The 26,316-nt window shown below is 51.5% G+C and overlaps 1 protein-coding gene across 2 annotated transcripts in view; it reads right to left on the bottom strand.

The window, feature by feature from the left end:
- Positions 1-26,316, bottom strand: part of CDH13 (cadherin 13) — a 1,090,774-nt gene that overhangs the window by 46,577 nt on the left and 1,017,881 nt on the right. For both annotated transcript variants that reach the window (XM_075536309.1, XM_075536308.1), the window contains exons 9-10: positions 19,418-19,600; positions 16,180-16,433 (exon numbers count right to left, since the gene is read on the bottom strand). In XM_075536309.1, the coding sequence (XP_075392424.1) occupies positions 16,180-16,433; positions 19,418-19,600 (437 nt within the window). The remainder of the gene's footprint in view (positions 1-16,179; positions 16,434-19,417; positions 19,601-26,316) is intronic.

Below are 26,316 nucleotides of genomic sequence, written 5' to 3'. Positions count from 1 at the left end.
AGGAGCCTACATCCCACTTGAAGAACCATGGGTGGCCCACACCATTTCTGGGCCCCATGCCCCTAGCAAGCAGAGCCCAGCGCTGAACAACGGCTGTCTGAGTCAGTTTGGTGACTCAGAGTAGGGCTGTGTCCCCCATGGTGTTCCGGGCTGATTGCTCAGTAGCCGGTTGGTAGGTCTTTATTCTGAGACACCTCTGGGCGGCACAGCGCATCATCGTCTGCACCACCGGGACCTCTGGCCTACACCCCGTGGGCCCTCAGTCTCCTGGGGCAAAGCCTGGCCTGCAGATCGAGTCCAGAGACCAGCCTGTGCACAGCTGGAACTGGGGCTGGGTGCAGACCCCTGGCTGGATTCATAGAGACGACCTCGCTCCCTTAGCAAAGCCCAAGTCAGGATCCAGGTATACATCCCCCTGACCATCCTTCACTCTCTGGGCCGGTCTGCCCCTCCCCACAGGCTCTGCGTGTGGCCTCCTGAGAGTAGCCATCGCAGAATGAGCCCAGGACAAAGTGAGTGATTATTCAGCCCCGGCTTCGGCGGGGCCGGTGACCTGCAGCCGAGGTGTCTCACTGCGGAACTGGCACGCTGTCTAGGTGCTGACGTGACAAATGTCCGGGAGATGCTGCTGCAGCCGTCGGCCCTCCTACCTCCCAGCCGGGCTCACACATGGCGGGGAAGGATGTTTTGCCGGGAAAGGGGGAGAGGGAGTAATTAGACTGCTCTTGAATGTTACATTCCTCCTTGTTAATCAAAAATTAGTAGCTCTTAAAGAAAAAATAAACATGGCCCTGCTCCCCAGGAAGCTGATAGTGGTTCCCGTGGCCTCTTTAATTACACTAGACGAACAGCGGCGTGCTCGCTGCCGCCGCCCCTCATCCGTCCGTCCGTCCATCCATCCATCCCTGTCTGGGTGGTGGAGTTGAAGGGGGAATGCCCAATGGGCTGTTTATTTGGCTCTGCATTTGGGAAGATTTTTCCAAAAGGGGCATGTGCCGGAGAGTAAAGGCACAACGACATAGGAAATCCATCCCCAATACCTGCAGGTGGGAAGAGTTAGACAAATACTTGTCCTGAGTCCCCACTCTGGTCCTTGGGAGTAACAGTGGGGCATGGTCACTTATTCTCTGACCACTCCCCACCCTATGTTCTAAATAAGAAGGCCCTGTTCACCTGGTTCCTGTATGCCTCTGGTGTCAAGGACAGAGCCTGGCATATAGCACCCCCCCCCACCTCAAAGCCAAGCAAAGACAAAAGCCTTTCCCCAAGTTGATTCGGACTCATAATGGCCCCCTAGATTTGTGTAGAATGGATGCACAGGTCATCTTTACAGAGGCACATGGCCACACCTTTCTCTTGCAGAATAGCTGATGGGTTCAACCTTTTGGTTAACAGACAAGTGCTTAGTTCACAGCAGGGCTCCTTCACTGGATGTAGTAGGTGCTTATGACGTCCCCGTTAAACCGATGGAAGGGTAAAAGGGTACACGTGTAGCTATACATCATCTCAAAGAGACCTTGTAGGACACAGTAGAACTGCCCCTGAGGGTTTCTGATACTGTTACTCTTTACGGGAGTAGAAAGACTCATCTTTCTCTCAGGAGCAACTTGGTGGGTCTGAACTGCTAACCTTGGGGTTAGTAACTTAATGTGTAACCCACGACACCACCAAATGGACTTGGTGACAGTGAGATTTTGGGGACACATATACACATACACACATACTGCACTGCCACTGAACTGATACCCGCTCAAAGCTGCCCTACAGGAGAGTGGGGTCACTCTGCCCCCTAGGGTTTCTGAGGCTGTAAATCTTCATGGAAGCAGACAGCCTCTTCTTTTTCCCATGGAGCGGCTGGTGGGTTTGAACCACCAACCTTTCAGCTCACAGCCCGACACTCAACTCAGCTGCACCAACAGTGCTCCAAAGACTATCTGGGTTAGGGCATACTAGGGAGCTTCAAAGAGTGTGGACACATTCCCAAATCTTTATATGCCATTTCCCATGAACTTTCTGAAGCCCCTTATTTATATCGACTTGCAGGCTGTCAGTCTCTGCCTCCCCAGGAAGCAGAGATGCATGCTCCCCCCAGCTGCTGCCAAGCTGTTGCCTGGAACCTCAGTTTTCCTCCTGAGCAGCTGGAGTATAAGAAGAATGTGGCGTCCGGATCAGACGGTGGCTTATTAACAACCTGCGACACGTAGATGACACACAACCTCACTTGTGGAAAGTGAGGAGGATTTGGAGCACTTGCTGATGGAGATCAAGGACTGCAGCCTTCAGGATAGATTACAACTCAATGTCAAGAAGACCAAATCCTCAGAGCTGGACTGATAGGTAACATCACAATAAACAGAGAGAAGATTGACAGTGTCAAGGATGATGTCTGGCTTGGATCCATAGCCAATGCTCCTGGAAGCAGCGGTCAAGATATCAAATGGTGCACTGCATTGGGCAAGTCTCATGCACAGACCTCTTAAAAGTGTTGAAGAAGGAGGATGTCCTTCGAGGGCTACGCTGAGCTTCACCCAAGCCACAGTCTTTTCAATCACCCCACATTCAAGTGAAAGTTGGGCACTGAATACAAAGACCAAAGAAGAACAGGTGCATTTGAATTGTGGTGCTGGAGAAAAATATGGCATGTACCAGGGGCATCCAAAAGGATCAACAAATCTGCCGGAAGAAGTATGTCCAGGGTGCTCTTTAGAAACGAGGATGGCGAGACTTGGTCTCTGAGACTTTGGACATGTGCTCAGGAGAGACCAGTCCCTGGAGAAGGACAGCGTGCTTGGTAAAGTGGAGGAACAGCAAGACAAGAGGAAGGCCCTGGACATGATGGACGGACACAGTGGCTGCAACAATGGCTCCATCTTAAGCATCATTGTCCAACTTAAGCGCCATTGTGAGGCTGGTGCAGGTCAGGCGGCGTTGCGTTCTACTGAACACCGGGTGACTGTGAGCCCGATCGGACTAGCTGGCACCTAACAACAGCCATAACAATGAGGGTCACAATACCTCCCTCTGGTGACTCTGGGGGGACTCGTGGAGCTGGGGCCTAGGTGGGGTTCAGGCGGTGACCCCAGAAGAGAGAGAAACAGCAGGATCCACTCCTTCATGTTGGAAGCTCAAAGGGGAGGCTCAGAGGCGAGCGGAGCATCGAGCAATGATTAAATGGAGATATTTCATTAGCACACAGTCACACTGTATATTAAAGCCAAGGCCCGATGGGACCCCTCTCCTAGGATTTGCAAACAGTTATTAAATATTAACTCCCAGGCAGGATTTACTAGGATCTGAAGGCTGCTTAAAAACTGGACTGTGATAATTATTATTTATTTGCAATTCGTTCATTAATTTAGTAGAGGGCTATTTTATTTTACCTTTTTAAACTTCTTCACTGTAGTTTACGTGGAAGTTTACCGAGTGAACGGGTTTTCACTCAGCAGCTCCTAACCTCTTGTTTGCTGACATTGCCTGTGCTCCCCTCCAGGCCCCTCTGTAAGGGCTCACCCCACTCCCTGGCTGCCTTTCCCTCCAGTCAGTCGTCCTTCTTTCCTGGCCTCCCCCCACCCCTTCCTGAGCTAGGTTTTTGGGCCAATGCTACCCTTCTGGATTCGAAGGGTTGATTGTCCACTTTATAGACTTGTCTGCTGGTCAGCTGCGAGGGGATCTCTGAGGTGGCCTTTGTGCACCTGTGCAGGATGCGCACGGAACGTAAGCATGTGAGGGGCTTTGCGGTTTGTACCACAACACAACATAGCAGTGTAACATACACATGCAAAAACACAGAGGGGCTTGGGCCCCCCTAGTCTGCTTCCTTAAGTGCCCCCAGCCCCTGGGAAGAACCTGCTAACCGGGGGATTTGTCTCTTCAGCCTGGCCGGGGGACCCACACAGCGGCCCGTGTGCGGAGATGCCAAACCAACAGTATTGGATGTGCCACCCACGTCTGTGGCCCCGCGTTCCCACGGCTGGCGAGTAGGGGCTTGGCCAATGGAAAGGAAAGACTTTTGTCCTAGGACAAAATTAAAGGTGCAGGAGGACATCAACATAGCTTTACTTCAAGTCAGCCTGTGACCACGGGCCTCCCGTCATACATACACCACCGCTGAGTCGGTGCTGACTTGCAGCAAGCCCTAGGGTTTCTGCAGCTCTGGTCTTTCCCGTACTTCGGACACGCTCCCAGGAGGACCAGCCCCCCCGAGAAAGACGCCATGCTTGGTAGAGCAGAGGGGCCGAGACAAAGACAAAGGCTCTACACCAAACGGATGGCCACCCTGGCTGCAGCAAGGGGCCCAAACATGAGCTCCACTGTGAGGGTGCCGCGGCACTGGGCGGTGTCTCATTCTGTGGCACAGCAGGTCATTATTAGTCTTTTTGGAAGCGGAAGGCCATGCCTGTTACCTCCGAAGCGTGACTGGTGGGTTCGAACTTCTGACTCTCGGTTCGTCTTTAGTTAAGTGACTTTCTGCCTGTGACTCTTGTCCCGTGTCCCTCCTGACCTTTCACAAGTCCTCCCTGAGCCCTTGAGATACGCTCCCTGACCCAGTGCTAGAGGTGACCGGCCGACAGGCTCAAGTAATTAAACACTTCAGCTGCTTTCTCTGTCCTGCTGACATCTATAGGAGCTCTGGCGGTGCAGTGGGTGACACGCTGGCCTGGCAACAGCAAGGTTGGCTGTTCAAATCCACCAGCCTCTCAGAGGGGAGAAAGATGGAGCTTTCTACTCCCATAGGAGCTACAGTGTAGGAAACCCACAGGGGCAGTTCCACTCTGTCCTGTAGAGTGGCTGTGAGTCAGAATTGATTGCAAGGCAGTGAGGTTTGTTTGTTTGTTTTTTAACCAACATCCTGGTGCTGCTTTCTCAGCCAGCACCTTCATGGACGTTGACGTTTCTGTTGAAATCCTTGTCTGTTTCCAATGCCTTTTATGGGATTTTCTTTTCCTTTCCTTTCCTTAATATTTTCAGAGCCAAGCCAATGAAACAGCTCAGAAAAACATCAGTCCGGAAGCAACAGTTGTCAGCCACCCGCCGACCCGGTTTGGGGATTGTGAGGGAAGTTGACAGGTTAGCACAAGCCAGGACACGGTCGCTGGTTCACAACAGCACCTCTCCTCAGCCAGCAGCCAAGTCTCTGGTCCTCACCCTCTCAGCCACGGGATCCCTTGACTTCAGCCTCTGTGGGCTGGAGGCCCGCCTGTCGCTCTGTCTCCCTGTCCCATCATCATGGGATTGCTCCTTTTGCCCTGTCCCTTTGGCTTCATGCCAACATTTCTGGTGTCTCTGGCCACGTCAGACAGAGGTCTGGAACACGCTCTTCCAGCGGCCGGGACTTCTCTCTCCTCAACAACATTTGTCCTTGTCAACCCGCCCTACGTTGGCTCTCAGAGGCCACGTCCCAGGCTGACGAGGACTATCCTAAGCACATTCCACCAGCAAGGCTCAGTTGAAACCATAAAGCCAGTCTGGCCCTGATCACCTGATGGACAGGCTTTTAAAAAAAGATGTTTGCTATGTTCAAAACACAACAGTAACAACAACAACAACAACAACAACAACAACATAACAAACACCTCTCAGTGGTTGATTCAAATGGCCACCTGCTTCTTGGCAGCTTCAGCCAGCTCCTCTGTTTAGTAATAAAAAACGGCCCACTTCTAGAACATTCTAGAAGCAGGATGCTATATTTAGCTGCGGAGGATGTTAAAGCTCGAAATATATACATACTCTAACTTATTGGGCCTTGTTTTCCCACTGGTGTCCCCGGGCCAGAAAAATCTGACGGTAAAAATAAAGAGCGGGTGGTGTTCATATATTTACTTCCGTAATTAAAACTTCTGTGGCAAGTTGGAGATAGAAAGTATTGCCCCCATAAACTTCCCATGGAAGAACATCGCTTTAATTAAAAATGACAAAGGCCTCACTGTAAAACAATTCATCTGTATTTCAGACCCTATGACTGTCGACTCAGGAAAGATATATCTGAGCTCATTAAAAAAACAAAACAAAGTAAAAAAAATTTAAACCCACGACCTCTCCCCAACCCCTGGTTGTTGGAGCCCGTTGCCCACATTTAATTAAGATCAAGTGCTAATAATATATTTTAGGATGCGGAAGCTCTTCTCTTAATTTCCCCAGGTAGAAGGGTTATTGTTTGGCCTTTAACTTCTGATTAAAATTTAAAGGGTGGGAGCCACTGCAAATTAAACTCCTAAATCTGGTCTTGAAGTAACCACATTCTGACTGTGGAGCCTGCGGCCTCCTCCTCTTTTTCCCCAAATGGGTACTTTTGGAGCCTGGGGCTGAGGACGCCAGCGAAGACTGGCATGGGCATGCTCCAGCTTGTTGATGTTCTTTTCCCCATTTTACTTCCCAAAGGGCTTCGAGGACGGCGGGGAGAATGCCCCACGGTTGGTGGGGTGGTTTTGCTCAATATCTTATCGCATTCTTTGCCCTGATCTCCCCCCACCCCCTTGCCCCCACGGTTTCCTCTGCAGGAGCGCCAGGATTTGATTGAACAAGGCATTCAACAAATGAACCCCCTGAGTGACATTAGGTCTGCTGAGGTTGAAATCAGGCCTTGATAAGCACATCGATGACTTTTTCTCTTTAACATTTCTTTTTTTTAAACTGTGAATTAGGTGGGGGGGGGGGTGTTAACATTTCAGCCCATCCACTTTGTATTCAACAGTTTACACTGTGCTTCAGCCCCTCCCAGCCCCACAGTTGATTCTGCCCCTCTCCTTGGATCCCTCTTCTCCCCGTGTGGACTATGATCTTCCCTCCTGTCCAAGTCTAGCCCTCTAGCCCAGCGCCTGGCCACCGATCTTCCCTCCTGTCCACGTCTAGCCCTCTAGCCCAGCGCCTGGCCACCTGCAGCTCTTTTGGCACATGCATATGGCTCTGAAGCAGAACTGAAAAACAAACTGCTTAAAGGATATTACTCAGGTAACGGTGACTTCATTAGCTTATAATATATATATATGTTTGGTTCTTGAATAAAATTTCAAATTGCTGCAAGGGACAGGATGGGCTCTTGCACCTCACAAGTGTGCCCATCGCTGGTCTAGCTTGTTTCTCCATCTTCCTGGCCCCGTCCGCTCTGCCCTACCTGCTTTGGTTCCCTCCAAAGTCTGTTCCCTTTGGTGGAAAGGTCATTGTCTTGTTTGTATCTTATAGCAGGGTCTCACGCATGATTTGTCCTTTGGTGATCTGCTATTTCACTCATCACGATGGTTGCCTGGTCCACCCGTGCCACCATGTGGTGCTTTACAGTTTCACCCTTGATTTTGCAGTGATGCCTGAACCCCACGCTGTGTATCAGTCTGCCTTTCTCCACCTCTTCCTCCTCTGATGGGCCTTGGGGTGTTTCTGTCTCTGCTATATGTAGCAAACAGCGCTGCGCAGAGCATGGGCTGCGTGCGTCTGTTGTAAAGGTGGCTCTCACCTCTATAGGGTACAGACCCAGCAGAGGGAGTGCCGGGTGGTGTGGGCTTCTTCCTCCCAGTTGTTTGAGGTGGCCTTCTTCACAAGTGGGTCCCAAGACTGAATGGATCCCATGGGGCCCAGGGACACCCAAGGAAGAGGGGACACCTGGACAGCACCAAGAACCCCAGCAGAGCCAGGGCAGAGGATCCCACTGTGCTCAGAAGACTAGGATCGATTTTGCATACACTTCAGGAAGCAGTGGTCCCAGAATAGGCCCCGTGTGGAAGGAGGCCATCAGAAGAAGGGGCAGCAAGCAGAAATGACGGTCACTTTGAACTTTGAATGTCACACTTGGTGACCTTGGGATGTTTACTGTCTGTCCAGAGGGCTGTCTGGCCCCGAGGCTTCTCTGAGCACATTAGAATCACCCCTGCCTGAGACTGGCTTACAACCAGGCAAGTACTTGGTAAAAGTGCCTCATTGTCTGAGTAACAACAAAATAACAGTATATAGTAAAAACACTGCCTGCCATGAATCCATCTGACACACACGTTTTCTGGGCACCTGGCCTGTGCCAAGGTCCTGGGGTGCCAGCTGGAAGGTTAATGGTTCAAACTCATCCAGGAGCACTGCCAGAGCAAGGCCTGGTGCTCTGCAGCCCAGGAAACCCTATCAGGCTCAATTCGGGGTTGGACTTGGCCTGGATGGCAGCAGGTTTGGTTTTTTTTGTCTTGTGCCAGGCAGAGCGTTGGACTCCAGGCATTCCAATACCATGGAAGCCCTCATAACTCTCCATCTGCGGCCTCATCCCAATTCTACCAAACACACTAACAGGACGGGACCCATAGACTGCCGGCATAGTTTTTGTTTTCCCTGTGTGTGTTCTGAGCTGAATTTTTGTATGCCTGTGTGATCAATATTGCAGGAGAAAGAGGAGTGGGCGGTTCCCCTCTGTCCTGCAGGATCGCTGTGAGCTGGGAATCGACTCCCTGGCAGTGGGCTTTAGGGGGTGGGTGATGAATAATGACCGGGCTACCTGGCACAGCTCATTCATAATTGGCTATGGTTTCTCGGGTGCAGACTCAGGGATTCTTGCGAGGGGAGCTTACACGGCCCACACGAGGACGTCTTCTTTCCTGTTTCATTGTGAACTGGGTGAAGGCTTACTGAGAAGATCCTCAGTTTTACATTCAACAGCTCATGCACACTCTGTGCCCACTCCGCGCTGCCATTCCCTCAATGGGCCATCACGTATCACACTTCCTCCCTGGACTTCCTGTTTCCATTTCTCTTCCTTTTTCCCTGACCCTCTGGACTTTGCCCTTGGCTAAGTACTGCCCCTGTGATTTTTCAATGGTTGATTATTCTAACACAGGGTGTGGTAGTTACACAATTTCCTGTCAACTTGATCAAAGAATGAAGGGGTGGAATCTAGCCTGTCAATCAAGTCACAGACTGATGATGGCTCCTTGTGGGTTTAGCCTTCTCAAGAGGATTCTGGGAATTTCCTCTCTCTTGATTCCACTATCAGAAGAGGCAGGCAATTCTCTCTTTGCTTTACTTTCCTGTTGATAAGTTATATGCAGCCACGCTGATGGCAGCCAGATCCCTGCCACTGGATCCACAAGACTTTCCACCCACCAGCCTGTGCTCTTCCTGCATTCGGCATCATTCATATGCTGTGTGAGTGTGAAGAGGAATTCATGGGCTAATATCAGACTTATGGTCTAATATCAGACTTACGGACTTGATCTGGACCGGGCTGTTTTATTGATTCATAATTATTATTTATATAAAGGTCTCTCTTACACATATATGTGTGTCAATGAATTTGTTTCTCTACTCAACCTAGTTGAGTTTAGCTCTAGTCATGAACGGTGACTATGGTCCCATCTTGGGAGGGGTGGGTAGGTGTCCCTCTAGTCTCTGTAGGACATAAGGACATTTTCACAAATATTAAATTTGTCATGCTAACATGGTCACAGTGCTACGTTCCATAAACACTTTTATTTATGAACTTCAATGCCTTAACTTGATGTTTTAGTTCTATCTAATGCTGTAAATGGATGGTCAGTGGGGTCATTGGTACCCTGTAGACCTCTGGAAAGGCTGAAGCTCTCTGTGGCGAGCCTGACATGCTCAATGAAAGAGACGGTGCTGAGGACAATCAACAACGTTACCCTCACTGAGCCTGAGGTCTAGTAGGGGAGCTGGACCATCAAGGTGGGTATAACCCAGATGCCACAACCTCGCTTGCTGAAGGCGAGGAAGACACGAGGCACGTGCTGATGAAGAGCAAAGACTGCAGTCACCTTTGACGTGGACGGCAGCTCCATGCAGGGAAAACACAGTCCTCACCACTGGCCCCAAAGACAACCTCCTGATAATGGAGAAATGGCTGACGCTGTTCAGCACTTCCTTTGGCTTGGATCCACAGTCAGCGCTCCTGGAAGCAGCATTGCATTGGACAAATCCCACGCATAAGATCTCTTTAAAGCGTTGAAGAGAAAAGCTGTCACTCTGAGGACTGAGTCTGACCCAAGCCGTGGTCTTTTCAGTCACCTGATAGGCTTGTGAAAGTTGGACAGTAAATAAGAACAAAGACAAATGTATCCATTTGAATTATAGTGCTGATGAAGAAGGGGGGCGAGAACCCCACGTGAGTCCGGCCAGCTTCCCTACAGGACAGGTTAGGCACTCCAGCCGCCCCACTAGCAGTATTTAGTGTTGCCATCAGCATCTCCCTCCTACTCCCAGGGGCTTGTGGGACGCTCAGTGTCTTCTCTGCTGGCCCCAGACTTCCAGGCGGGGAAGGCAGGCACAGAGGCACAGGGAGCGGAGTTTCCGGGGCCTCAGCGGCCAGCTGACAAGTGAGACGGACACCAGGTCAGTAAATAATCAATTCGTGTCACCTGGCTCTTCTTGCTGGCTGGCTGGGGACCACTGTTCTTACAGCCCAAGGACAGGCTGATGTCCTTGCCTCCCTCCCTGCTCTCCCCGTCTCCTTCTTCCCTGCCTTCCCTTCCTCTCCTCTCCCTCCCTCATGTCCTCCCTCCCTGGAGGCATTTTCATTGGCAGCCAATGGTTCTTCCTCTTAGCACATGCACGGCCCCAGAAGACAGCAGGCTTCCAGCAGGCACAGACCGGCTCTTCCTTGCAGACAGAAGGCCGGTTCACCGACTTCAGGCCAGGCCTGGCCCCTTACAGAGACCCTGCAGGACAGGGGAGAACTGCTCCCGCAGACATTCCAAGGTTGCCACCTTACTGGAGCAGACAGCCTGGTCTCTCTCCCGCGGAGCAGCGGTAGATTCCAACGGCCAACTGTCCGAGTCAGCAGCCCAATGCTTAACCCAGGGCATCACCAGCACTCCGTTCAGATAAAAACCCAAAGACGTAAAGCCCCACACCTGGGGCTGAGTCTTTCCCAACTCATGGCGGCCCTGGAGCTGTGCAGGGTTTCCGAGGCTGAGGGTCTTTCCGGGAGCAGGCAGCCTCATCTTTCTGAGGGAGGGTGGCGGGTGAGCTGCTGGCGGCCCAATGTGCCAGCAGGGCTTCTTGGACGACCCGCAGGGGCCTCTGCACAAGACCATTAAATGCATGTCTGAATAACGAACTCTTTACTAGCAATCCTCCTTAGGACACCGACAGTCCATCACCCTAACTCGGTACATTTCTCAGATCATTGCATGTTTTCACCTTCTAAAATCCACCCCGTTGTTTTCGTAATCAAAGCGATCCACAAAGATGCCCACGGCAGGCAGAGACGGTGCCTTATTCGCACCTAGCCATGGTTTCTTTCTTCATAAAGAAGCCTGGAGCTAAAGGCTGGACACGTTGCTCTTCAGCCCAAACCCTGTCTTTCCCAGTGCCCCCGGCTGCCCAGTGTGGCACGTGCCTCGTTTCTAGCCAATGAGCTTTAAGTGGCTAGGTGGCGTGGCCAGAAGATAGGCACGCCTTTTGCCTCCACGTTCCTCCTCTGTGCTCTCTGGGATGCAGACACGGAGGTGGGAGGCTTCTGAACCTTCTTGGACCATGAGAAAAAGGATGCCAGTCTCAGGGAACAGGCAGAAGTGTGGGTGGGCCCCTAGCTGCTTTGCAGACTGACATTCTAGCCTTGCAAGGTCCGGCCTGCTGTGGAGTTACTGTATGGGGGAACCCCCCCCCCCCGACTCCCCAGCCCCCAACAAAACCCCAAACAAACCCACAAACATCTCTCTTCTCTAAACCTCTCATTTTGCATTTTCCTGGTACATGCAGCCCAACTTCAGCCTCTCAGATAGAGTGCTTGGCATGCCCGTCTTGGGCTCCCGGATAAATGACCCTCTCCAAAGAAATGCAGCGCGGTGCTAGGTCATCGCCCGTGGGCAGGGACCATATTTTCTTCCGCGCAGTCCCGCATAGATTCCGTGTGCAGGCCCAGGCTGCGGGGCTGTTTGCGAGGCTGCCAGCACCGGATGAGCTCTGTCTGAATAATGCTCCGCCCGGGAATTGCTCACGGAGGTTGTCACAGGAGCTCCCAGATTGCCCGGAGATTCCTGAAAAAAGGCCGCTCAGAGGGACTGAGCTGCCAGTCACATCCACCAAGAAACCAAGTCCTGAACCTGTACCTGAGGCTGGGGCCCGTCTGGGTGACGTATTTCCCTGGAAGAGGGAGTTCGACCAACGCAGCCATCTGCATTTCAGCATCGTGGTCAATAGGCTGCTCTTTCTGACCATAATTAGCTGAAGCGATTGGTTGCTTCAGTCTGTTCCTCGTCAGAGATGCAGCCGGCCTCCTGGAGGACAGCCTCCCATCTCAGCCTTAACGTCATTGCACGCTGCAGGTTGCTTATTTGTGGGGCATGTTGTTATTTATACTCCAGGTAGTGCGGCGGCAAGCCTGTGTGATGTCCTGGAAGCTACGCTGCGGTATTTCAAATAGCAGCAGGTCACCCAAGGCACGCGAAGTGTCTTGGGAGGAGTGTTGCGTGCAGAGTAGGAAAGACTAGGAAGAAAGGCTTGGCACTCCACTTCTGAGAATTTAGCCAAAGGAAAACCCTGTGGATCACAGCAGAATACTTGCCTGGTACAGTTCTGGGAGTCACTGGGGGTGGGGGTGGGGAGAAAGGAGCTGGTGGAAGAAAGAATCAGCAGAAGACAGAGACAGAGAAGAAAGGAGAGACCGGGTCGGGGGGAGGGAGGAGGTAAACAGAGGAAGTGAGAGTCAGGGTGAGTGAAAGAGAGGGAGAGAGCGTGGAAGGAGAGGGGAGAGGAGAGAGGAGAGAGGGGAGAACAGAGAAATGGATAGAACAACGTGGAAATCAAGTCTCTTCCAGCTGCCAGAGACCTTGCCAGGACAGTCAAACTTTACAGGAGCCAACGGTCTCATCTTTTGCCCACAAAGTGGCTAGTGGCTTAGAACCACCAACCTTGAGCTTAGCGGTACAGCACCTAGCCCACAGCGCTGCCAGGCTCCTGATACAGTGACACAGAGATATACCCAATATCTCCTAGCACTGTGGGGGGCCCAAGGCCAATTCACGCTGGGAATCAGGCTTGCTGGGAGTCGGTGGGGGATGGGGAGGGCGGGCGCTGGGCCAGCATCTGTGTGTGTATGTGTGTGCGTACACGTGCACACATGTGAAGAGACCAGTGTTCCCAATGTTACGTTCCACCCCTTCTCACAGCCCACTCCCCAAAGATTCATTAAGATAACAACAATGAGATTCCTGCTCGCAGGGTCACTGTGTCTGCCTAGGAATCCCAGGGAGCTCAGTGCAAATTATTACAAAACTGTCTCCGCCTGGCTCCCACACCTGCACACAGACCCCGCCGGGTTCGGCACCTTTGTGCCCAGGATCAAAGGCTGCAAATAATTAATCAGCCTTTGCTTCTCCAAGTCCTAGAGACAGAGGCGGCTCCACCTGTCATGGGTGTTATTTGGTCTTGGCTGAGCTTGCAGTCTGCAGAAGGGAGAGAGGGGGCCGGGAGCCGGGCAGGGGTAGTGTTGGGAGAGAGGAGGTCTAGCCGGCAGCAGGCTGGGCAAGGTCTTTTGGGTGACTCTGGATCCAGTAGGAGGGAATGTAAGGAGAAGCAGAAATCACACACACACACACACACACACACACACACCACACCACACCACACCACACCACACCACACCACACCACACCACACCACACCACACCACACCACACCACATCACACCACCCACCCACCCCTCTAGGCCAGAACTCCTGGGCACAGACTCCGCCTGCTTTCTGAGAAGATTCAGGAAACTGAACTTGGCCACCCTGACCCTCTGCTCTCTCAACCCCTCAGCATCCATTCCTGTCTTCTGGGGAGAGCTTCCATGTTTCCTTTCGTAGGGAAGCTGGGAAGCTTTCCTGTACAAACAAAACCTGCTTTTGCCACCGGAAGCAGCCCCTGGCGTACCCCTTGGCTGCCTGAACCTGTACCATCTCCTCGGAGTTTGGAATGCAGGGAATCGGATATATGCTTATGATATGTGTGTCTGGTACGTGATTCTTTGTGCTTCGTCGGAGGCGGCGTTGGGATTTTGGGAGAGATTAATGGCTTGCGTTTGTGGAGACGTGCAGGCATGGGGACCGGTGTGCTGATCTCAGACTGTTATGAAAACCACATGCCACGCTGGGTGGCTCGCATCCAGCGGCCTCAGACACGCTGCAGGGAATGACAACTTAATTCCATCTCATTACAAAAGCACTCTCCTTCTGTGCTCTGGGCAGAGCTGGAGGTGTGAAAGGAGAGGCTTCTGAAGACTCTAGCTTTTAAAAGTTAAAAAATATTTTTTAGGCCAGTCATTCTTGAGGTTAGAACCCAAGCCACAAGGTCCATTTCTCTAGGCACCAAACAGCTTCTCTGCTTCCTCCCATTGGACAGCTCAGAGAGGATGGGCTCAGCAGTCCGACTCTTCTGGCTTTGATCCCAGTGCCACCAAGCTGGGGAGCCTTGAGCAAGGCTTGAAATGGAGACCGACCCTGCGTCACACACAGCCTCTGTTCCTGACTGTGTCTAATTTGTAGGTCAGTCAGGGAAGGTTCTCATTTGGCCGACTTATGGAGTGCTGGTGGCACTATGGGGCGTATTGGGCTGATAACTGCAAGGTTGGAGGTTCAAACCCATCAGCTGCTCACTGAGAGGAAGGCGAGGCTGTGTGTTCAAGACCGACGGTCCCAGAACCCTTCTCTAGGGTCACTGTGAGTTGGAATCGACGTCATGGCAGTGGCCTTGGGTTTGTCTCCGTACAAGTAAAGCCTAGAAGCCTTTTCAGCGATTCTCTACCTGCCTGTGCCGCCAGTGACGGTGACGGTGATGAGAGGTTTGTTGCTATTGGGTTGGTTCCGGAGCTCTGATGGCACACTGGGCTCCCAGGTGGTCTGATCATTGCAAGGTGAGCAATTAGAATCAGTAGCTCTAAAGCAGCGGTTCTCACCTCGCCTTCCTAACGCCACAACCGTTTCACACAGTTCCTCATGCGGTGGTGACCCCCCAACCACAACATCATTTTCGTTGCTACTTCACAACTGTCATTTTGCTACTGTGATGAATCGGGTGACCCCTGTGAAAGGGTCGTTCGCCCCCCAGGTTGAGAACTGCTGCTCTAAAGGAGAAAGACCAGGCGGTCTGCTCCTGTAAAGGGCCAGTCTCAGGAAACCCTCAGGGCGTTTCCACCTGTCCTACAGGGTCACGTGAGTCGGCATCAACTCGACGGCAGTGAGTTTGCTTTGGCTTTTGGAGGGGTTAAGTCACTTGTTTCAACCTGGAGACAAACGGACAAAACTGCAAGGGGCAATGATGAATTGACCATCAACTGGACACTTGCAGTCAGAGGGCTGTCTGCACCCGTCTTTGTGAACGGGGTCAATCTACCTTTTCCTCCACCACCCGTCTGTCAGTCTGTTGTGCTGGAGTGTCTAGCATGTCATGATGCCACAGATACTTCAAACACCAGCTTCGTCACCCATGGGGGGCTGGTTTCAGTGGCACGCCCAGATTAAGACCAGGAAGAAAGGCCTGGAGGTCTACTTTTGAAAATGAGACCGTGAACACCCTGTGATCCCAGGCTGTTTCCTGAGGCTCTGACGAGCTTATTGCAGATGTACCGCGGGAGAGGGACAGCACTGCAGGCCTGCTAGTTAATTGTGACCCTTGGTCACTGGGTCCCTAGATCGTCCTAGGCTGTACATGTTTATGGTGGCAGACAACCTTATCAGGGCTTGAACCACTGACTTTCTGGTTAGGGGCCCAGCACTTAGTCTACTGTGCCACCAGGGCTCTTTGGTCGAGGGCCAGTGACAATGGGAGTAACCCAGAGTGAGAAAAGTGGACACAAGGGTCGCTACAGTAGACTCAAACACACCGTGGCCAGGGAGGTGGCTCAGGATTGGGCAATGCTTCACTTTCTACATCAGGTCCCTGGGAGTCGAGCTGACTCGATGGCGACGGAAAAACACCATGCTTTTCTATAGAGTGATAAAGATACAAGGAGTCAGGGTTCTGAGATGCCCAAGGACAGAGGTTACTTTGTCCCATTGGGGACTCGGCCTGAAGCTGTCCCCCTGGTGCTGGTCTATCGATGAGAACCAGGTCTGCTGGCTCTCTCGCTGTGTGCCGTCCACCGCAGCCTTACAATGCGTTCCTCCAGCTCCCTCGCTCCCAGATCACTGACCAGTGTGATTTCCCGGTGTCCTGTGGCTGCGATTTGAGGAGAGAAGCGGCGCTGCCCTTCCCCTACCCCAGCTCGCTCACCTGATGGTCTGATGCTGCAGGGAGTCGGGGTCTGTGGCATTCAGGGTCAGCAGCACGCTGCCCACAGAGGCGTTCTCGTGCCTGGTCACCGTCATGGGGTCTGGGTAGAACACGGGGCTCTCGTTGACGTCCAGGACGGTAATGTGGACGGTGGCCGTGGAGCTGGGACCGTAGGCGACATCGGGGACCAGCGGGTCCTCGTTCTCCACTTTGATGAGCAGGGTGTGGAACGCAGAGATCTCATAGTCCAGGGGCTGCAAGGAGAGAGCAGGGTTCTCAGGACACCATCCCTCGGCTGGATCTCAGGAGGGGAGGCTACGCGTGCCTGGGCCTGAGACATCCCGCCGGCAGTGGGGGGCATTCAAGGACCAAGGTGGGGCTAAGCCTGATGCAACTCTCTTCATGAAGAATAGGAAACACCCAGAATTAGGTATCTTTCTGAATGAGAAATAAATCAATGCAGGGCCTGAGCCCTAGAGGTGGAAGGCCTTTTCACTGAGATCTCCACATTTGGGCAGCGCAGGCAGGCGACGTACCTGTCACAACAACTTCTGATGCTCCTGGGGCCAGGCAGGTGGGGTCCCAAACCCTACGCCCTGCGGTTGCTGATTTCAACGATGTGTAACGGCTCCAGGTGACATTGTAGAACTGACCCGGGGGTTTCCTGGTCTGCCACCTGTGGCTATGCCTTCAGGGGGACCAGTCCCTAGAGAAGGACTTCATGTTTATGGGGGCATGTGGCCTGGTGGCCTGGACAGTGTCCTTGCTCCCAAAGACACAGGGCCAGGGGCAAGTCTGGTCGTGACCAGCTCGGAGACCACTGGCAGGTCTCTGCACCTCGGCTCTCAGCTTTCAACCCCCTGAAGCCCCTGTGCACAGTTGAGCCAGGCTGGGTGTGATGGTGGCAGGAAGCTGCTAGGAGGGTGAGGCTGGTGGATGCAGGAGAAGAGCACCACAGAACCCCTGACCCCTGCTCTGCCTTCTCAGGGACCCTCCTGGGCTCACCCCGGGATCGAGCTATGAATGATGCCAGAGGGAGGGCCTCCTGGGGAGCAGAGGAGACAGGAGGGGTGGTGGGAGGAGACAGGGGGGCCCTGGATTAACAAGCAAGGCACACCGACCAGGCCTGTGCTTCTCTAGAACGTGAACATCCAGATTGTTTATTTCGATTCCCGCCGCTGCACGGATGTAACGATTCCCGTTGTACAAGGGCCCCGGGCTGGGCCCTCCCAGAGCTGGGAAACGCAGGTCTCAATTTCCAGTCACATCCCGCCCTCCCCCCTGCCCCGGGAAATCTCTCCCCCCACTCCCCCCTGGCCCCCTTTGGTATAAAAGCTCTTGCTCATCTCTGCCGTGAAACCTTATTAATGCGCGTTGTCTGGCTCTGGGTCTCTGTGTCAGGAATGGGAGGAAATTGAAAATGCGTGCGAGGGCGGCTATGGGGATCCAATTCAATTAATATTTTATCGAGTGTCAAGAGAGGCTATGGGCCGTTGTACGGAGGCTCGAGAGGCTGACCCAAATGGAGAGGATACAGGGCCTGGGGGCACGTGGCCCAGAAGAGGGTGGGTGGGGGTGGTGTTTCTGAGCCTGTGATGTGTTTGGGGATCAAGGGTGCTTTATGGAAATTCCCTTCTCCGTTGAGAACAGCGGAGGAAATAGACCTAACACGCAGGGTGGCTTAGGCGGGACTGGGGAATTATGTTTCCGACAAGCAAGCAAGAGGTTTCCAGGGCAACCCAGGGTGTTCCCACCTGGAGGGTCTTCAGAGGAAACCAGTGGTTGGGCTGTCCCCGAGGAGTCTGTCCAGTGTGTATGTGTGTGGGGGTGTGGGTGTGGGTGGGAGCGGGGGCGGGGACGGGATTCTACAGGAAAGCGGCACAGGCTGGATTCCGGAGGAGTGCTTCACTGTGGTTCCACCTGGGTTCTTGGTTCAGTTCCTCACCATAACCCTATGGGCTTGGTTCCTATCACCATGTCCACTTTACAGATGTGGAAACTGAGGCACTGGATCTCTTGGCCCCATGCACTCAGGTGGTCTTCTAGCTTTGTCCTCTGGGTTTCAACGGAAGCATCCTGGAGAACATGATGCTGCGTGGCTATTCCTCTCAGGAGACAAGACGCCCTTGTGGCTGGCTGGTGGGTTGTGTACTGGGTTTGGACCCACCAGCCACTCCGTGGGAGAGAGAGGAGACATCCTGCTCCCTCTGAGCTTGACAGCCTCAGAAACCTACAGGGGCAGTTTTAGTTTTACTTGGCCGGCAGGTCGCGTCTACTCGATGGCCCTGAGTCTCATTTACTTTTGGAGGAGGCTGAGCAGCTGCCGGCCCTCCTGTCCAGCTACCTCGCCCGCATGACTCTCCACTCGACATCCCATTTCCTCCTTGCTCCCGCTGAGCTGCTCTGCAAGGCTCCCAGAGGGTCTGGCACCCGGAGGTAATGATTCTGGAGTGGCATTTCCACCTACTCCCAAGAGAACAATCAAGTGGGGCTGAGAAATACCAAGAGGTTTCAAAAAGTGGGTGGGAATGTCCTGCCCTTTCCCAATTCCACCCCCCCCCCACTGGCCTCCGCTCCCCTGCAAACTTCCCGAAGGCTCTGAGTATAAAGAAGAAACATAGGGACGCACATTGTGGGCCTGGATCTTGGGGACACACACATACCTTCCATTTCTGTGGATTAATTGGGAATTCCTTCCTGAATGAACCTCATTTCTCAAAATGGAGTGGCAGGGCAGCGCTTGCCCCCAAAGCAGAGGCGGGAAGGGGCAAGGAAGAAGGACCAGGGGAAGTGGAGGAGGCAGTGGGGGAGGGAGGATGGAGCGCTGTTATATCCAGGGGGCTGCAACCAATACCATGAAACAAGATGTGTATGGGTGGCCGGATGGGGAGACCGATTTGCTCTGTAAACTCCACCCAAACCGCAAGACGAAGTCAAAGTACAAGCAAACCCCCAAACCAGGCTCCAGCACTCCCCTCCAACCCCAACCCAACCAGAGCCAGCAGAACCGAGCCTGGCTCTCTTGATGTTAAGTCTGAATGTTCTAGAAGCAGGCTCGCAGGTTGCCAGTTTATGCGGCTGAGAAGGCCAGCCCCTGGGCCTTTTTACTTTTGATTCTCAGGAGGGAGAGAGAGAAGGGGGCTGACGTGTGCATGGCCTTCACTACCCAGTGATCCTGGAGCTTCCTTTGGGAGCCTTTGCCCCCCACGGGGGAGAGGGCCACGCCACAGCCCCTTACCTTGATGACAGACAGCATGCCCTCATTGGTTTGAGGGTTGGTGTGGATCTCGAAGCTCTGCGCCGGGTTTCCGTTGATGATGGTGTAGGCTGCCCGCCATGCACCCGTGGTGGGGTCATCCTTGTCTTCCACTGTCAGGTTGACAATCACTCCCACAGCCCCTTCCTCCACGGTGGCTTGAAACTGCAAACAAAGTAGGGGCAAGGGTCACTCTTTGCGGTCAACATAGGACAGAGCAGTGATGGCCCACTGGCATGGCAGGCCGTGTGCTGATCACGGAAAGGCCAGGGGTTTGTGGAATCAGGGCCTCCGGGTCTAAGACTACAGCCATGGAAAAACCCTTTGAAGATGAGTTTTGCTCTGACATACTTGGGGTCGGCATGAGGCTGAATCAGCTCACGGGTTGGACTTGGATTGGTGACCTTCACTCCCATGACCGTGGACATGATTCCTGCTCCTGGCTACCCCATGGGACAGAGGAGCCCTGCTCCACCGGGCTCCCAAGGACGTCCACCTTCATGGAAGCAGATGCCTCGCCTTTCTCAGGTGGGTTCCAACCCTTGACCACTGGCTCAACCCACTCACGCCGCCAGGGCTCCTTTGTTCCGCTCACTGCTGTTGAGTTGACTCTAACTCAGTGACACTAGGAGGCAGAAGAGAGCGGTTCTACAGGGTTTCTGGGGGTGCACATCTTCATGGGGACAGCTAGCCTCATCTTTTCCCTTCAGAGTGGCCGGTGAGTTCGAACGGCCAACCTTTGGGCCAGTGACCAACACTTAACCCACTGTGCTTCCAGAGCTCCTTGAGGTGACCAGGTGCTGGTTAGTGGGAACTGGACACGCACCATCTCAATGAACAAGAGATCATAGCAGAGCAGGCCCATGCCCTGTGGGTGCTATGCTCTCTCTGTCTTCCTTGCAGTTAATTGGAGCTAGGTGTCCTGCCGAAGAGGGGACCAAAGGGACCTTTGTGCTCTTGGGCTGGGCTGGCCAGAGAGGCCTCCTCTCTGAAGTCTGTCTCGTTCTGCAGACCACCCCAAGAGGAGGGTGGGGCCCCAGGGGAAGGAGCGTGGATCCCTGAATCGCAACCTAGAGGAGAGACGTCTGAAGGGCAGGAAAACCAACCCTGAACTGCTGACAAGTGAGAGATGACTGTGTGTAGCGTTTAAGCCCTGCCACACTCTGCGTGTATTTATTCTCTTATGTCGTTTTTAGCACGTGCTTATTCTTGCGGCCACATCTACCCTACAAGGCACGGCAGCCTGGCCCGAAGAGTATCACCAACTGTCCTTGGAGGGGTGGGGGCTTGGGCAAAGGTGTTTGATGACAGAGCCTCTGCTAGCCCCTGTTGTCCTCTCCCATGAAGAACATTCATCTTACCTTGCCCACCCTTTGTCCACAAGTAGCATGGCTTCACACACACACACACACACACACACACACACACACACACACACACACACACACACGTTTTCTAAAGTATTGTATAAATCAATTGCCTGGCGCCTTGGTGTGCCTGTTTTTACTGCCATCCATCTCAAATCCTTGTGCAAGTAGGTGTGGTGAACATTAATCCAGGAATGAGGCTCACCCCAGTTCTCCCGCAGACAGGGAGCGTCTTGAGCTATCATTAGCGCATTGCTCCCAGCCGGAAGCAAGAAGGATTGCTTTGGTTCTTACCTCTGACACACTACAGGTGAATAGTAATCTGTTTGCAAATATTTTATAAACAAGCAATACCAATAAACTGACAGGGAGAAGAAATATCTTGGAATTTCAATCAGGAGGCAAGTGAGTCTGGAGACAGTAAGGCGGTGTCAGAAAGCCCTTGTGTTCAAAGAGAAGTAATTTGAGAAATGAGGTTTTCAAAAGCAGAGGCTGATTAATTGACTTGCAAATCATTAATCATAAGCCTTAATCTTGATGCCTTGTGTGTGGGGGGGGAGTGGGCGGGATGGAAACTAATTTGTCTCTCACACCTCAGCAAACTGGATGAGCGGCTTCTCTTCTGCAGAAAGGGTTTAGAACTGCACGGAGGATGGGAAGATTCGGAAGGAGGCATGCATTGTGTGGGGCTGGCTCATGATCCGAGGGGACTTAGACAAGTTCACAGGAACGTTCCACGGCCCTTTCTTCCCTTGTCCCACTCTTTCCTCCCTTCCCTCCCCTCCCTTCTCTTCCTTCCTTCTTTAAAAATTAAAACTCGCAATTGTGAATTAGGCGAAGGTATAGAGAATCGATCATCGGTTTCAGTAGATGCACATTTTGTTTCAACATATCCATTGCAATCCTTTCAGTGAACCTTCCCTCAAAGACCCTACTTCCTCCCCATGTTTCTGGTTTTCTTTCTAGCTCTGCCTTCCCTCCCTTTCTCAATTGTGCTCTTGGGTAAATGCTGTTGAAATGAAATAATTGGCTATTCCAACATGGGGGCGAGTTTAGTTCCAGACTTGAAGGGTGAGTAAGGGCCACAATCTTGAGGGTCCCACCGGTCTCTAGCATGGTCTTTGGGAGCTCCCCATCATACAGCTCCCAAGTTGTTGGGACTGGATTCCTCTGATTTGTGTTAGAATCAGGTCTACTGGTCTTATCTTCTGATTCCCTTATTCTTACAACATTAGAGAATTAAAAATAAAATAATCACTTTATTGGGGGTACTCTTACAAATCTTTAAAAAATCATTTCATTGGGGGCTCATACAACTCTTATCACAACCCATCCATCCACTGTGTCAAGCACATTTGTACATTTGTTGCCATCATCATTCTCAAAACATTTGCTTTCTACTTGAGCCCTTGGTATCAGCTTCTCATTTCCACCTCTCCTTCCCTCCCTTATAAACCCTTGATAATTTATAAATTACTATTATTTTTTCATGTCTTACACTGACTGATGTCTCCCTTCACCCACTTTTCTGTTGTCCATCCCCTTGGGAGGGAGTTATAGATAGATCATTGTTTTCTGTTCCCCCTTTCTCTTCCCACCTTCCCCTTCCCCTACTGGTATGGCTACTCTCAATATAGGTCCTGAGGAGTTTATCTGCCCTGGGTTCCCTGTGTTTCCAGCTCTTATCTGTACCCCTGTATATGCTCTGGTCTAGCTGGATTTGTAAGGTAGAATTGAGGTCATGATAGTGGGGGCAGAGGAAGCATTAAAGAACTAGAAGAAAGTTGTATGTTTCATCGGTGCTACACTGCACCCTGACTGGCTTGTCTCCTCCCTGAGGTCCTTCTGTAAGAGGATGTCCAGTTGCCTACAGATGGGCTTTGGGTCTCCAATCCTCACTTCCTCTCATTCACAATGATATGAAAACTGACCCTATTGACACCTTGTGATCACACAGGCTGGTGTGCTTCTTCCCTATGGGCTTTATTGTTTCTCAGTTAGATGGTAGCTTGTTTATCTTCAAGCCTTTAAAACCCCAGACATGATATCTTTTGATAGCCGGGCACCATCAGCTTTCTTCACCACATTTGCTTATGCATCTGCTTTGTCTTCAGTAATTGTGAGTCGGGAAAATGAATATCATGCACACAAATCTTATAATAATCCATCACTCAATTGCATCAAGCACCCTTGTACATATGTTGCCATCATCATTTGAATAGTGAAAGTGCCTTGAACTGCTAGAAGGACAAACAGATCTGTCTTGGAAGACACACAGCCAGAGTGCTCCATAGAGGTAAGGTTGGTGAGACTTTGTCCTAGACTTAGGACATGTACCCAAGAGAGACCAGTCCCTGAAAATGGCATCATGCTTGGTAAAGTAGAGGGGCAGCGAAGAAGTGGAAGGCCCCCAAGGAGATGGATTGCCATGGTGGCTGCAAAAATGGGCTCAAGCACAGGGACAATTGTGAGGATGGAGCAGGACTGGGCAGTGTTTTGTTCTGTTGTGCACAGGGGTTGGCATTGACTCAATACACCTAACAACAACAAAAACAACAATGCCTTCAGATTACAGATGAAGCATCGGGTGCATGGAAGGGAGGCAGGGTCTCATCCAAGATGTGTAGTCAATGGTCACATCCCAGTAATGTCTCATTTCAAGCTCATCCTTGTGGCATTGACTCGTGATTCATGGTGATGCCACATGACCTCATTCTCTACCCTCCTTACATTCGATTGGGATCCCTGGCTGATTTTTGGAAGGAGATCACAAGTCTTTCTTCCTAATCTATCTTAGTCAGGAAGCTCTGCCGAAACCTATCCAGCATCCTAGTGACACTCACTCTCCACTAGTAGATGGGAGGTGCCTGCTTTGGAGGCTCATTGGCTACTATGTGTCTACTCAATGTCCCCACTGCTGACTCCTCACTTCATCCCCTGCACCAGAGCCCAGAGCCAGCAACCTAGCACTCTGTCCCTCGTGATTTCAGCAGACATCAGCTGAGAACCTGGCCCATGGCTCTTCTGGTACATGTCCTAAGGTGGATAATTATGTGGGAGTGCTAAGACTAGAGGTTGCTGGGAACTGTCAGTCAGGGGGAAATGCTGCTGTGTCCAATTACCTAAGTAGGACCCAGCTCTGCCAAAGCAGGTGAGCGTGATCTGTCAAGGGGAAGACACTCTAAGGACAGGTTACAATCTGAGGACTCCGTCGGAATCTCTACATGCATCTGTTTCCTTCCTAGCGTTAGCTGCCATCCCTCACATTGTAGTAGGCGCATAGAAGGGACGTGTAGCTATTTGCTGAATGCTGCTCAATGTAGCAAGTGGGACCCGGTAGCGAAGATAAGGGCTGAACCAGCAATGGGGTGGATGAAGCCATATGAGAATGAGACCAAGAGACTTGTTGAATGATGCCTTATTCCACCACCTGCCCGAATATACCAGGAGGGCAGGAATGGGCTGATCTACTTTGCCTTGTCTGGCATGCTCTACTGTTCCACACTATGACTTTGTGGACTCTAATCACTCTGGCCTTCCTTGGCTCTACCTGCAATCATAGATTTGCATGAGTTAAAAACATAATTCATTTTTTTCCTGATTTGAGAAAATAAACTATTTTCTTTGGCCCTAAAAGTTCACTTTATTGCTGTTGTTTCTGGGGAGTCCAGGGACTGTTCCAAGTGTCTTTCATGGATAAGTTGATCCTGATCCCCTGCTCCCAGCACAGTACCTAACATGGGGGGTGGGGTGGGGGGGTGGTAGAAGAGTCTCAAGAGCTGATGAATGAGTAAGACGGGTACCATTTAGGCTGTCAGTTAGGATTGACAGCAGTGAGTTTGAGTGTTGAGACCTGGGACTAGCCAGTGAAATCCACCTGTCTGAATTTGTGTCTGTAGCAACTACCAAAGGGGTTTCATAGAGTTGGTTTTGAATGCCCGCTCGCCACATGAGCAACAAGGGTCCAAGAGGAATGGGAAAAGTGGTGATGTTCTAGGAATTCTCACAAGTGACCCTCATGTCCTGGCATATATTGATGTGTTGCTAACCACATTGACCTATCATGAACAATTCAACCATCCTTTGTTCAATTGACTCCACCCATTCACCCCATCCCCACTCACCATCCAACTGTATTCCCTCCATCCACCGATTTATCCTTCAGTCATCTACCCTCCACCCAACCTCCTTTCACCATACATCTACCACCTTAGCTACTCACCATCTAGCTATCTATGCTTCATCTGTCATCCATCCATCCATCCATCCACCTTAATTTATCTACCACCCATATAACCTCCATTTACCATATATCTCTCATACCATTCATTCTCCATCTGCCAATAATCCATTCATCACCTGCCCATCCATATATAATCTGTTATCCATGTGTGTGCCTGTGTGATGGATCATCCATCCATCCATCCATCCATCCATGCATCCATGCATCCATGCATCCATGCATCCATCCATCCATCCACAAATCCTCCATCTGTCATCAACCTATCCATTATGTCATCCATTCATTGATATCCTGTCATTCATCCATCACATCCATCCCTCCATCATCCATCCATCTCCATTCCTCTATCCCCCTTCCAACAAATTCTTGTTGACTGTCTTCTGTGCTTTGGGTCTGGTCAGGTAGAGATTTACTCATAAACAAAATCGATACAGTATATTTTCTCATGGAGATTACAGGGCAGAAGGAGAGAAAGTCATAATCCAGACATGGTGATTTCTTGGAAGGAAAGCACAGCATTCTTGGAGAGCCAGTAGTGGGGCATTCCTGACCATCTGGGAAGAGGACGTGTGGGGATGGTGAAAGGGCATCCGAAACAGTGTGAGCAAGGGCTGGCTGACAGGAGAGGACACGGTGCATGTGTGGAGCAGAGGGAAGGTGGTGTGGCTGGAAGGCAGGGAGGGGGGCAAGATGACTTGATATTGGACTCCACAGGTCAGACTCTTCAGGTTCTCGTGGGCCATGGGGGAGTCTCTGGTGATTAGATGGTTAGAAGTTCAAGTCACTCGGATGGCTCGGCAATCCACTTCTAAGCAATCAGCTACCAAAACCCACGGAGCACATTCTATGCCGACACAGGGTGCCGTGAATTGGAATCAGTGTGATGACGTTGTGGTTATTATTTTTTTGGGGGGTGGGGTGGAGGTCAGGGGAGACGGGGATGTGTATGGGATTGACTTTGACAGCAAAGGGTATTCTGATCAAGGAACTGCACTATGTTGATATCTACTCATGAGAGAATTCAGAAAAAAAACCCTTCCAACATAGAAAACATTCAACACAATGATTGTAGTCTTTGTTGAGATCATTATCTGATTCCTGCATCAACTAAAAGGCCGGTTTCTTTGAGCATCCATTTAGAAACTCATTACTGCTTAATTAAATACGCATTCTATTAATTCTATTCAATGTTTTAACCCCATTATGTAATTCAAGAATGAAAAATTAAATAGATTAAAATGAAATAGTACTGTTTTACATTTCTATAACCA

The sequence above is a fragment of the Tenrec ecaudatus genome, chromosome 18 (assembly GCF_050624435.1).
Source record: "Tenrec ecaudatus isolate mTenEca1 chromosome 18, mTenEca1.hap1, whole genome shotgun sequence".
In the NCBI taxonomy this organism is placed as follows: Eukaryota; Metazoa; Chordata; class Mammalia; order Afrosoricida; family Tenrecidae; genus Tenrec; species Tenrec ecaudatus.
This window is presented reverse-complemented; position numbering and strand designations above follow the sequence as displayed.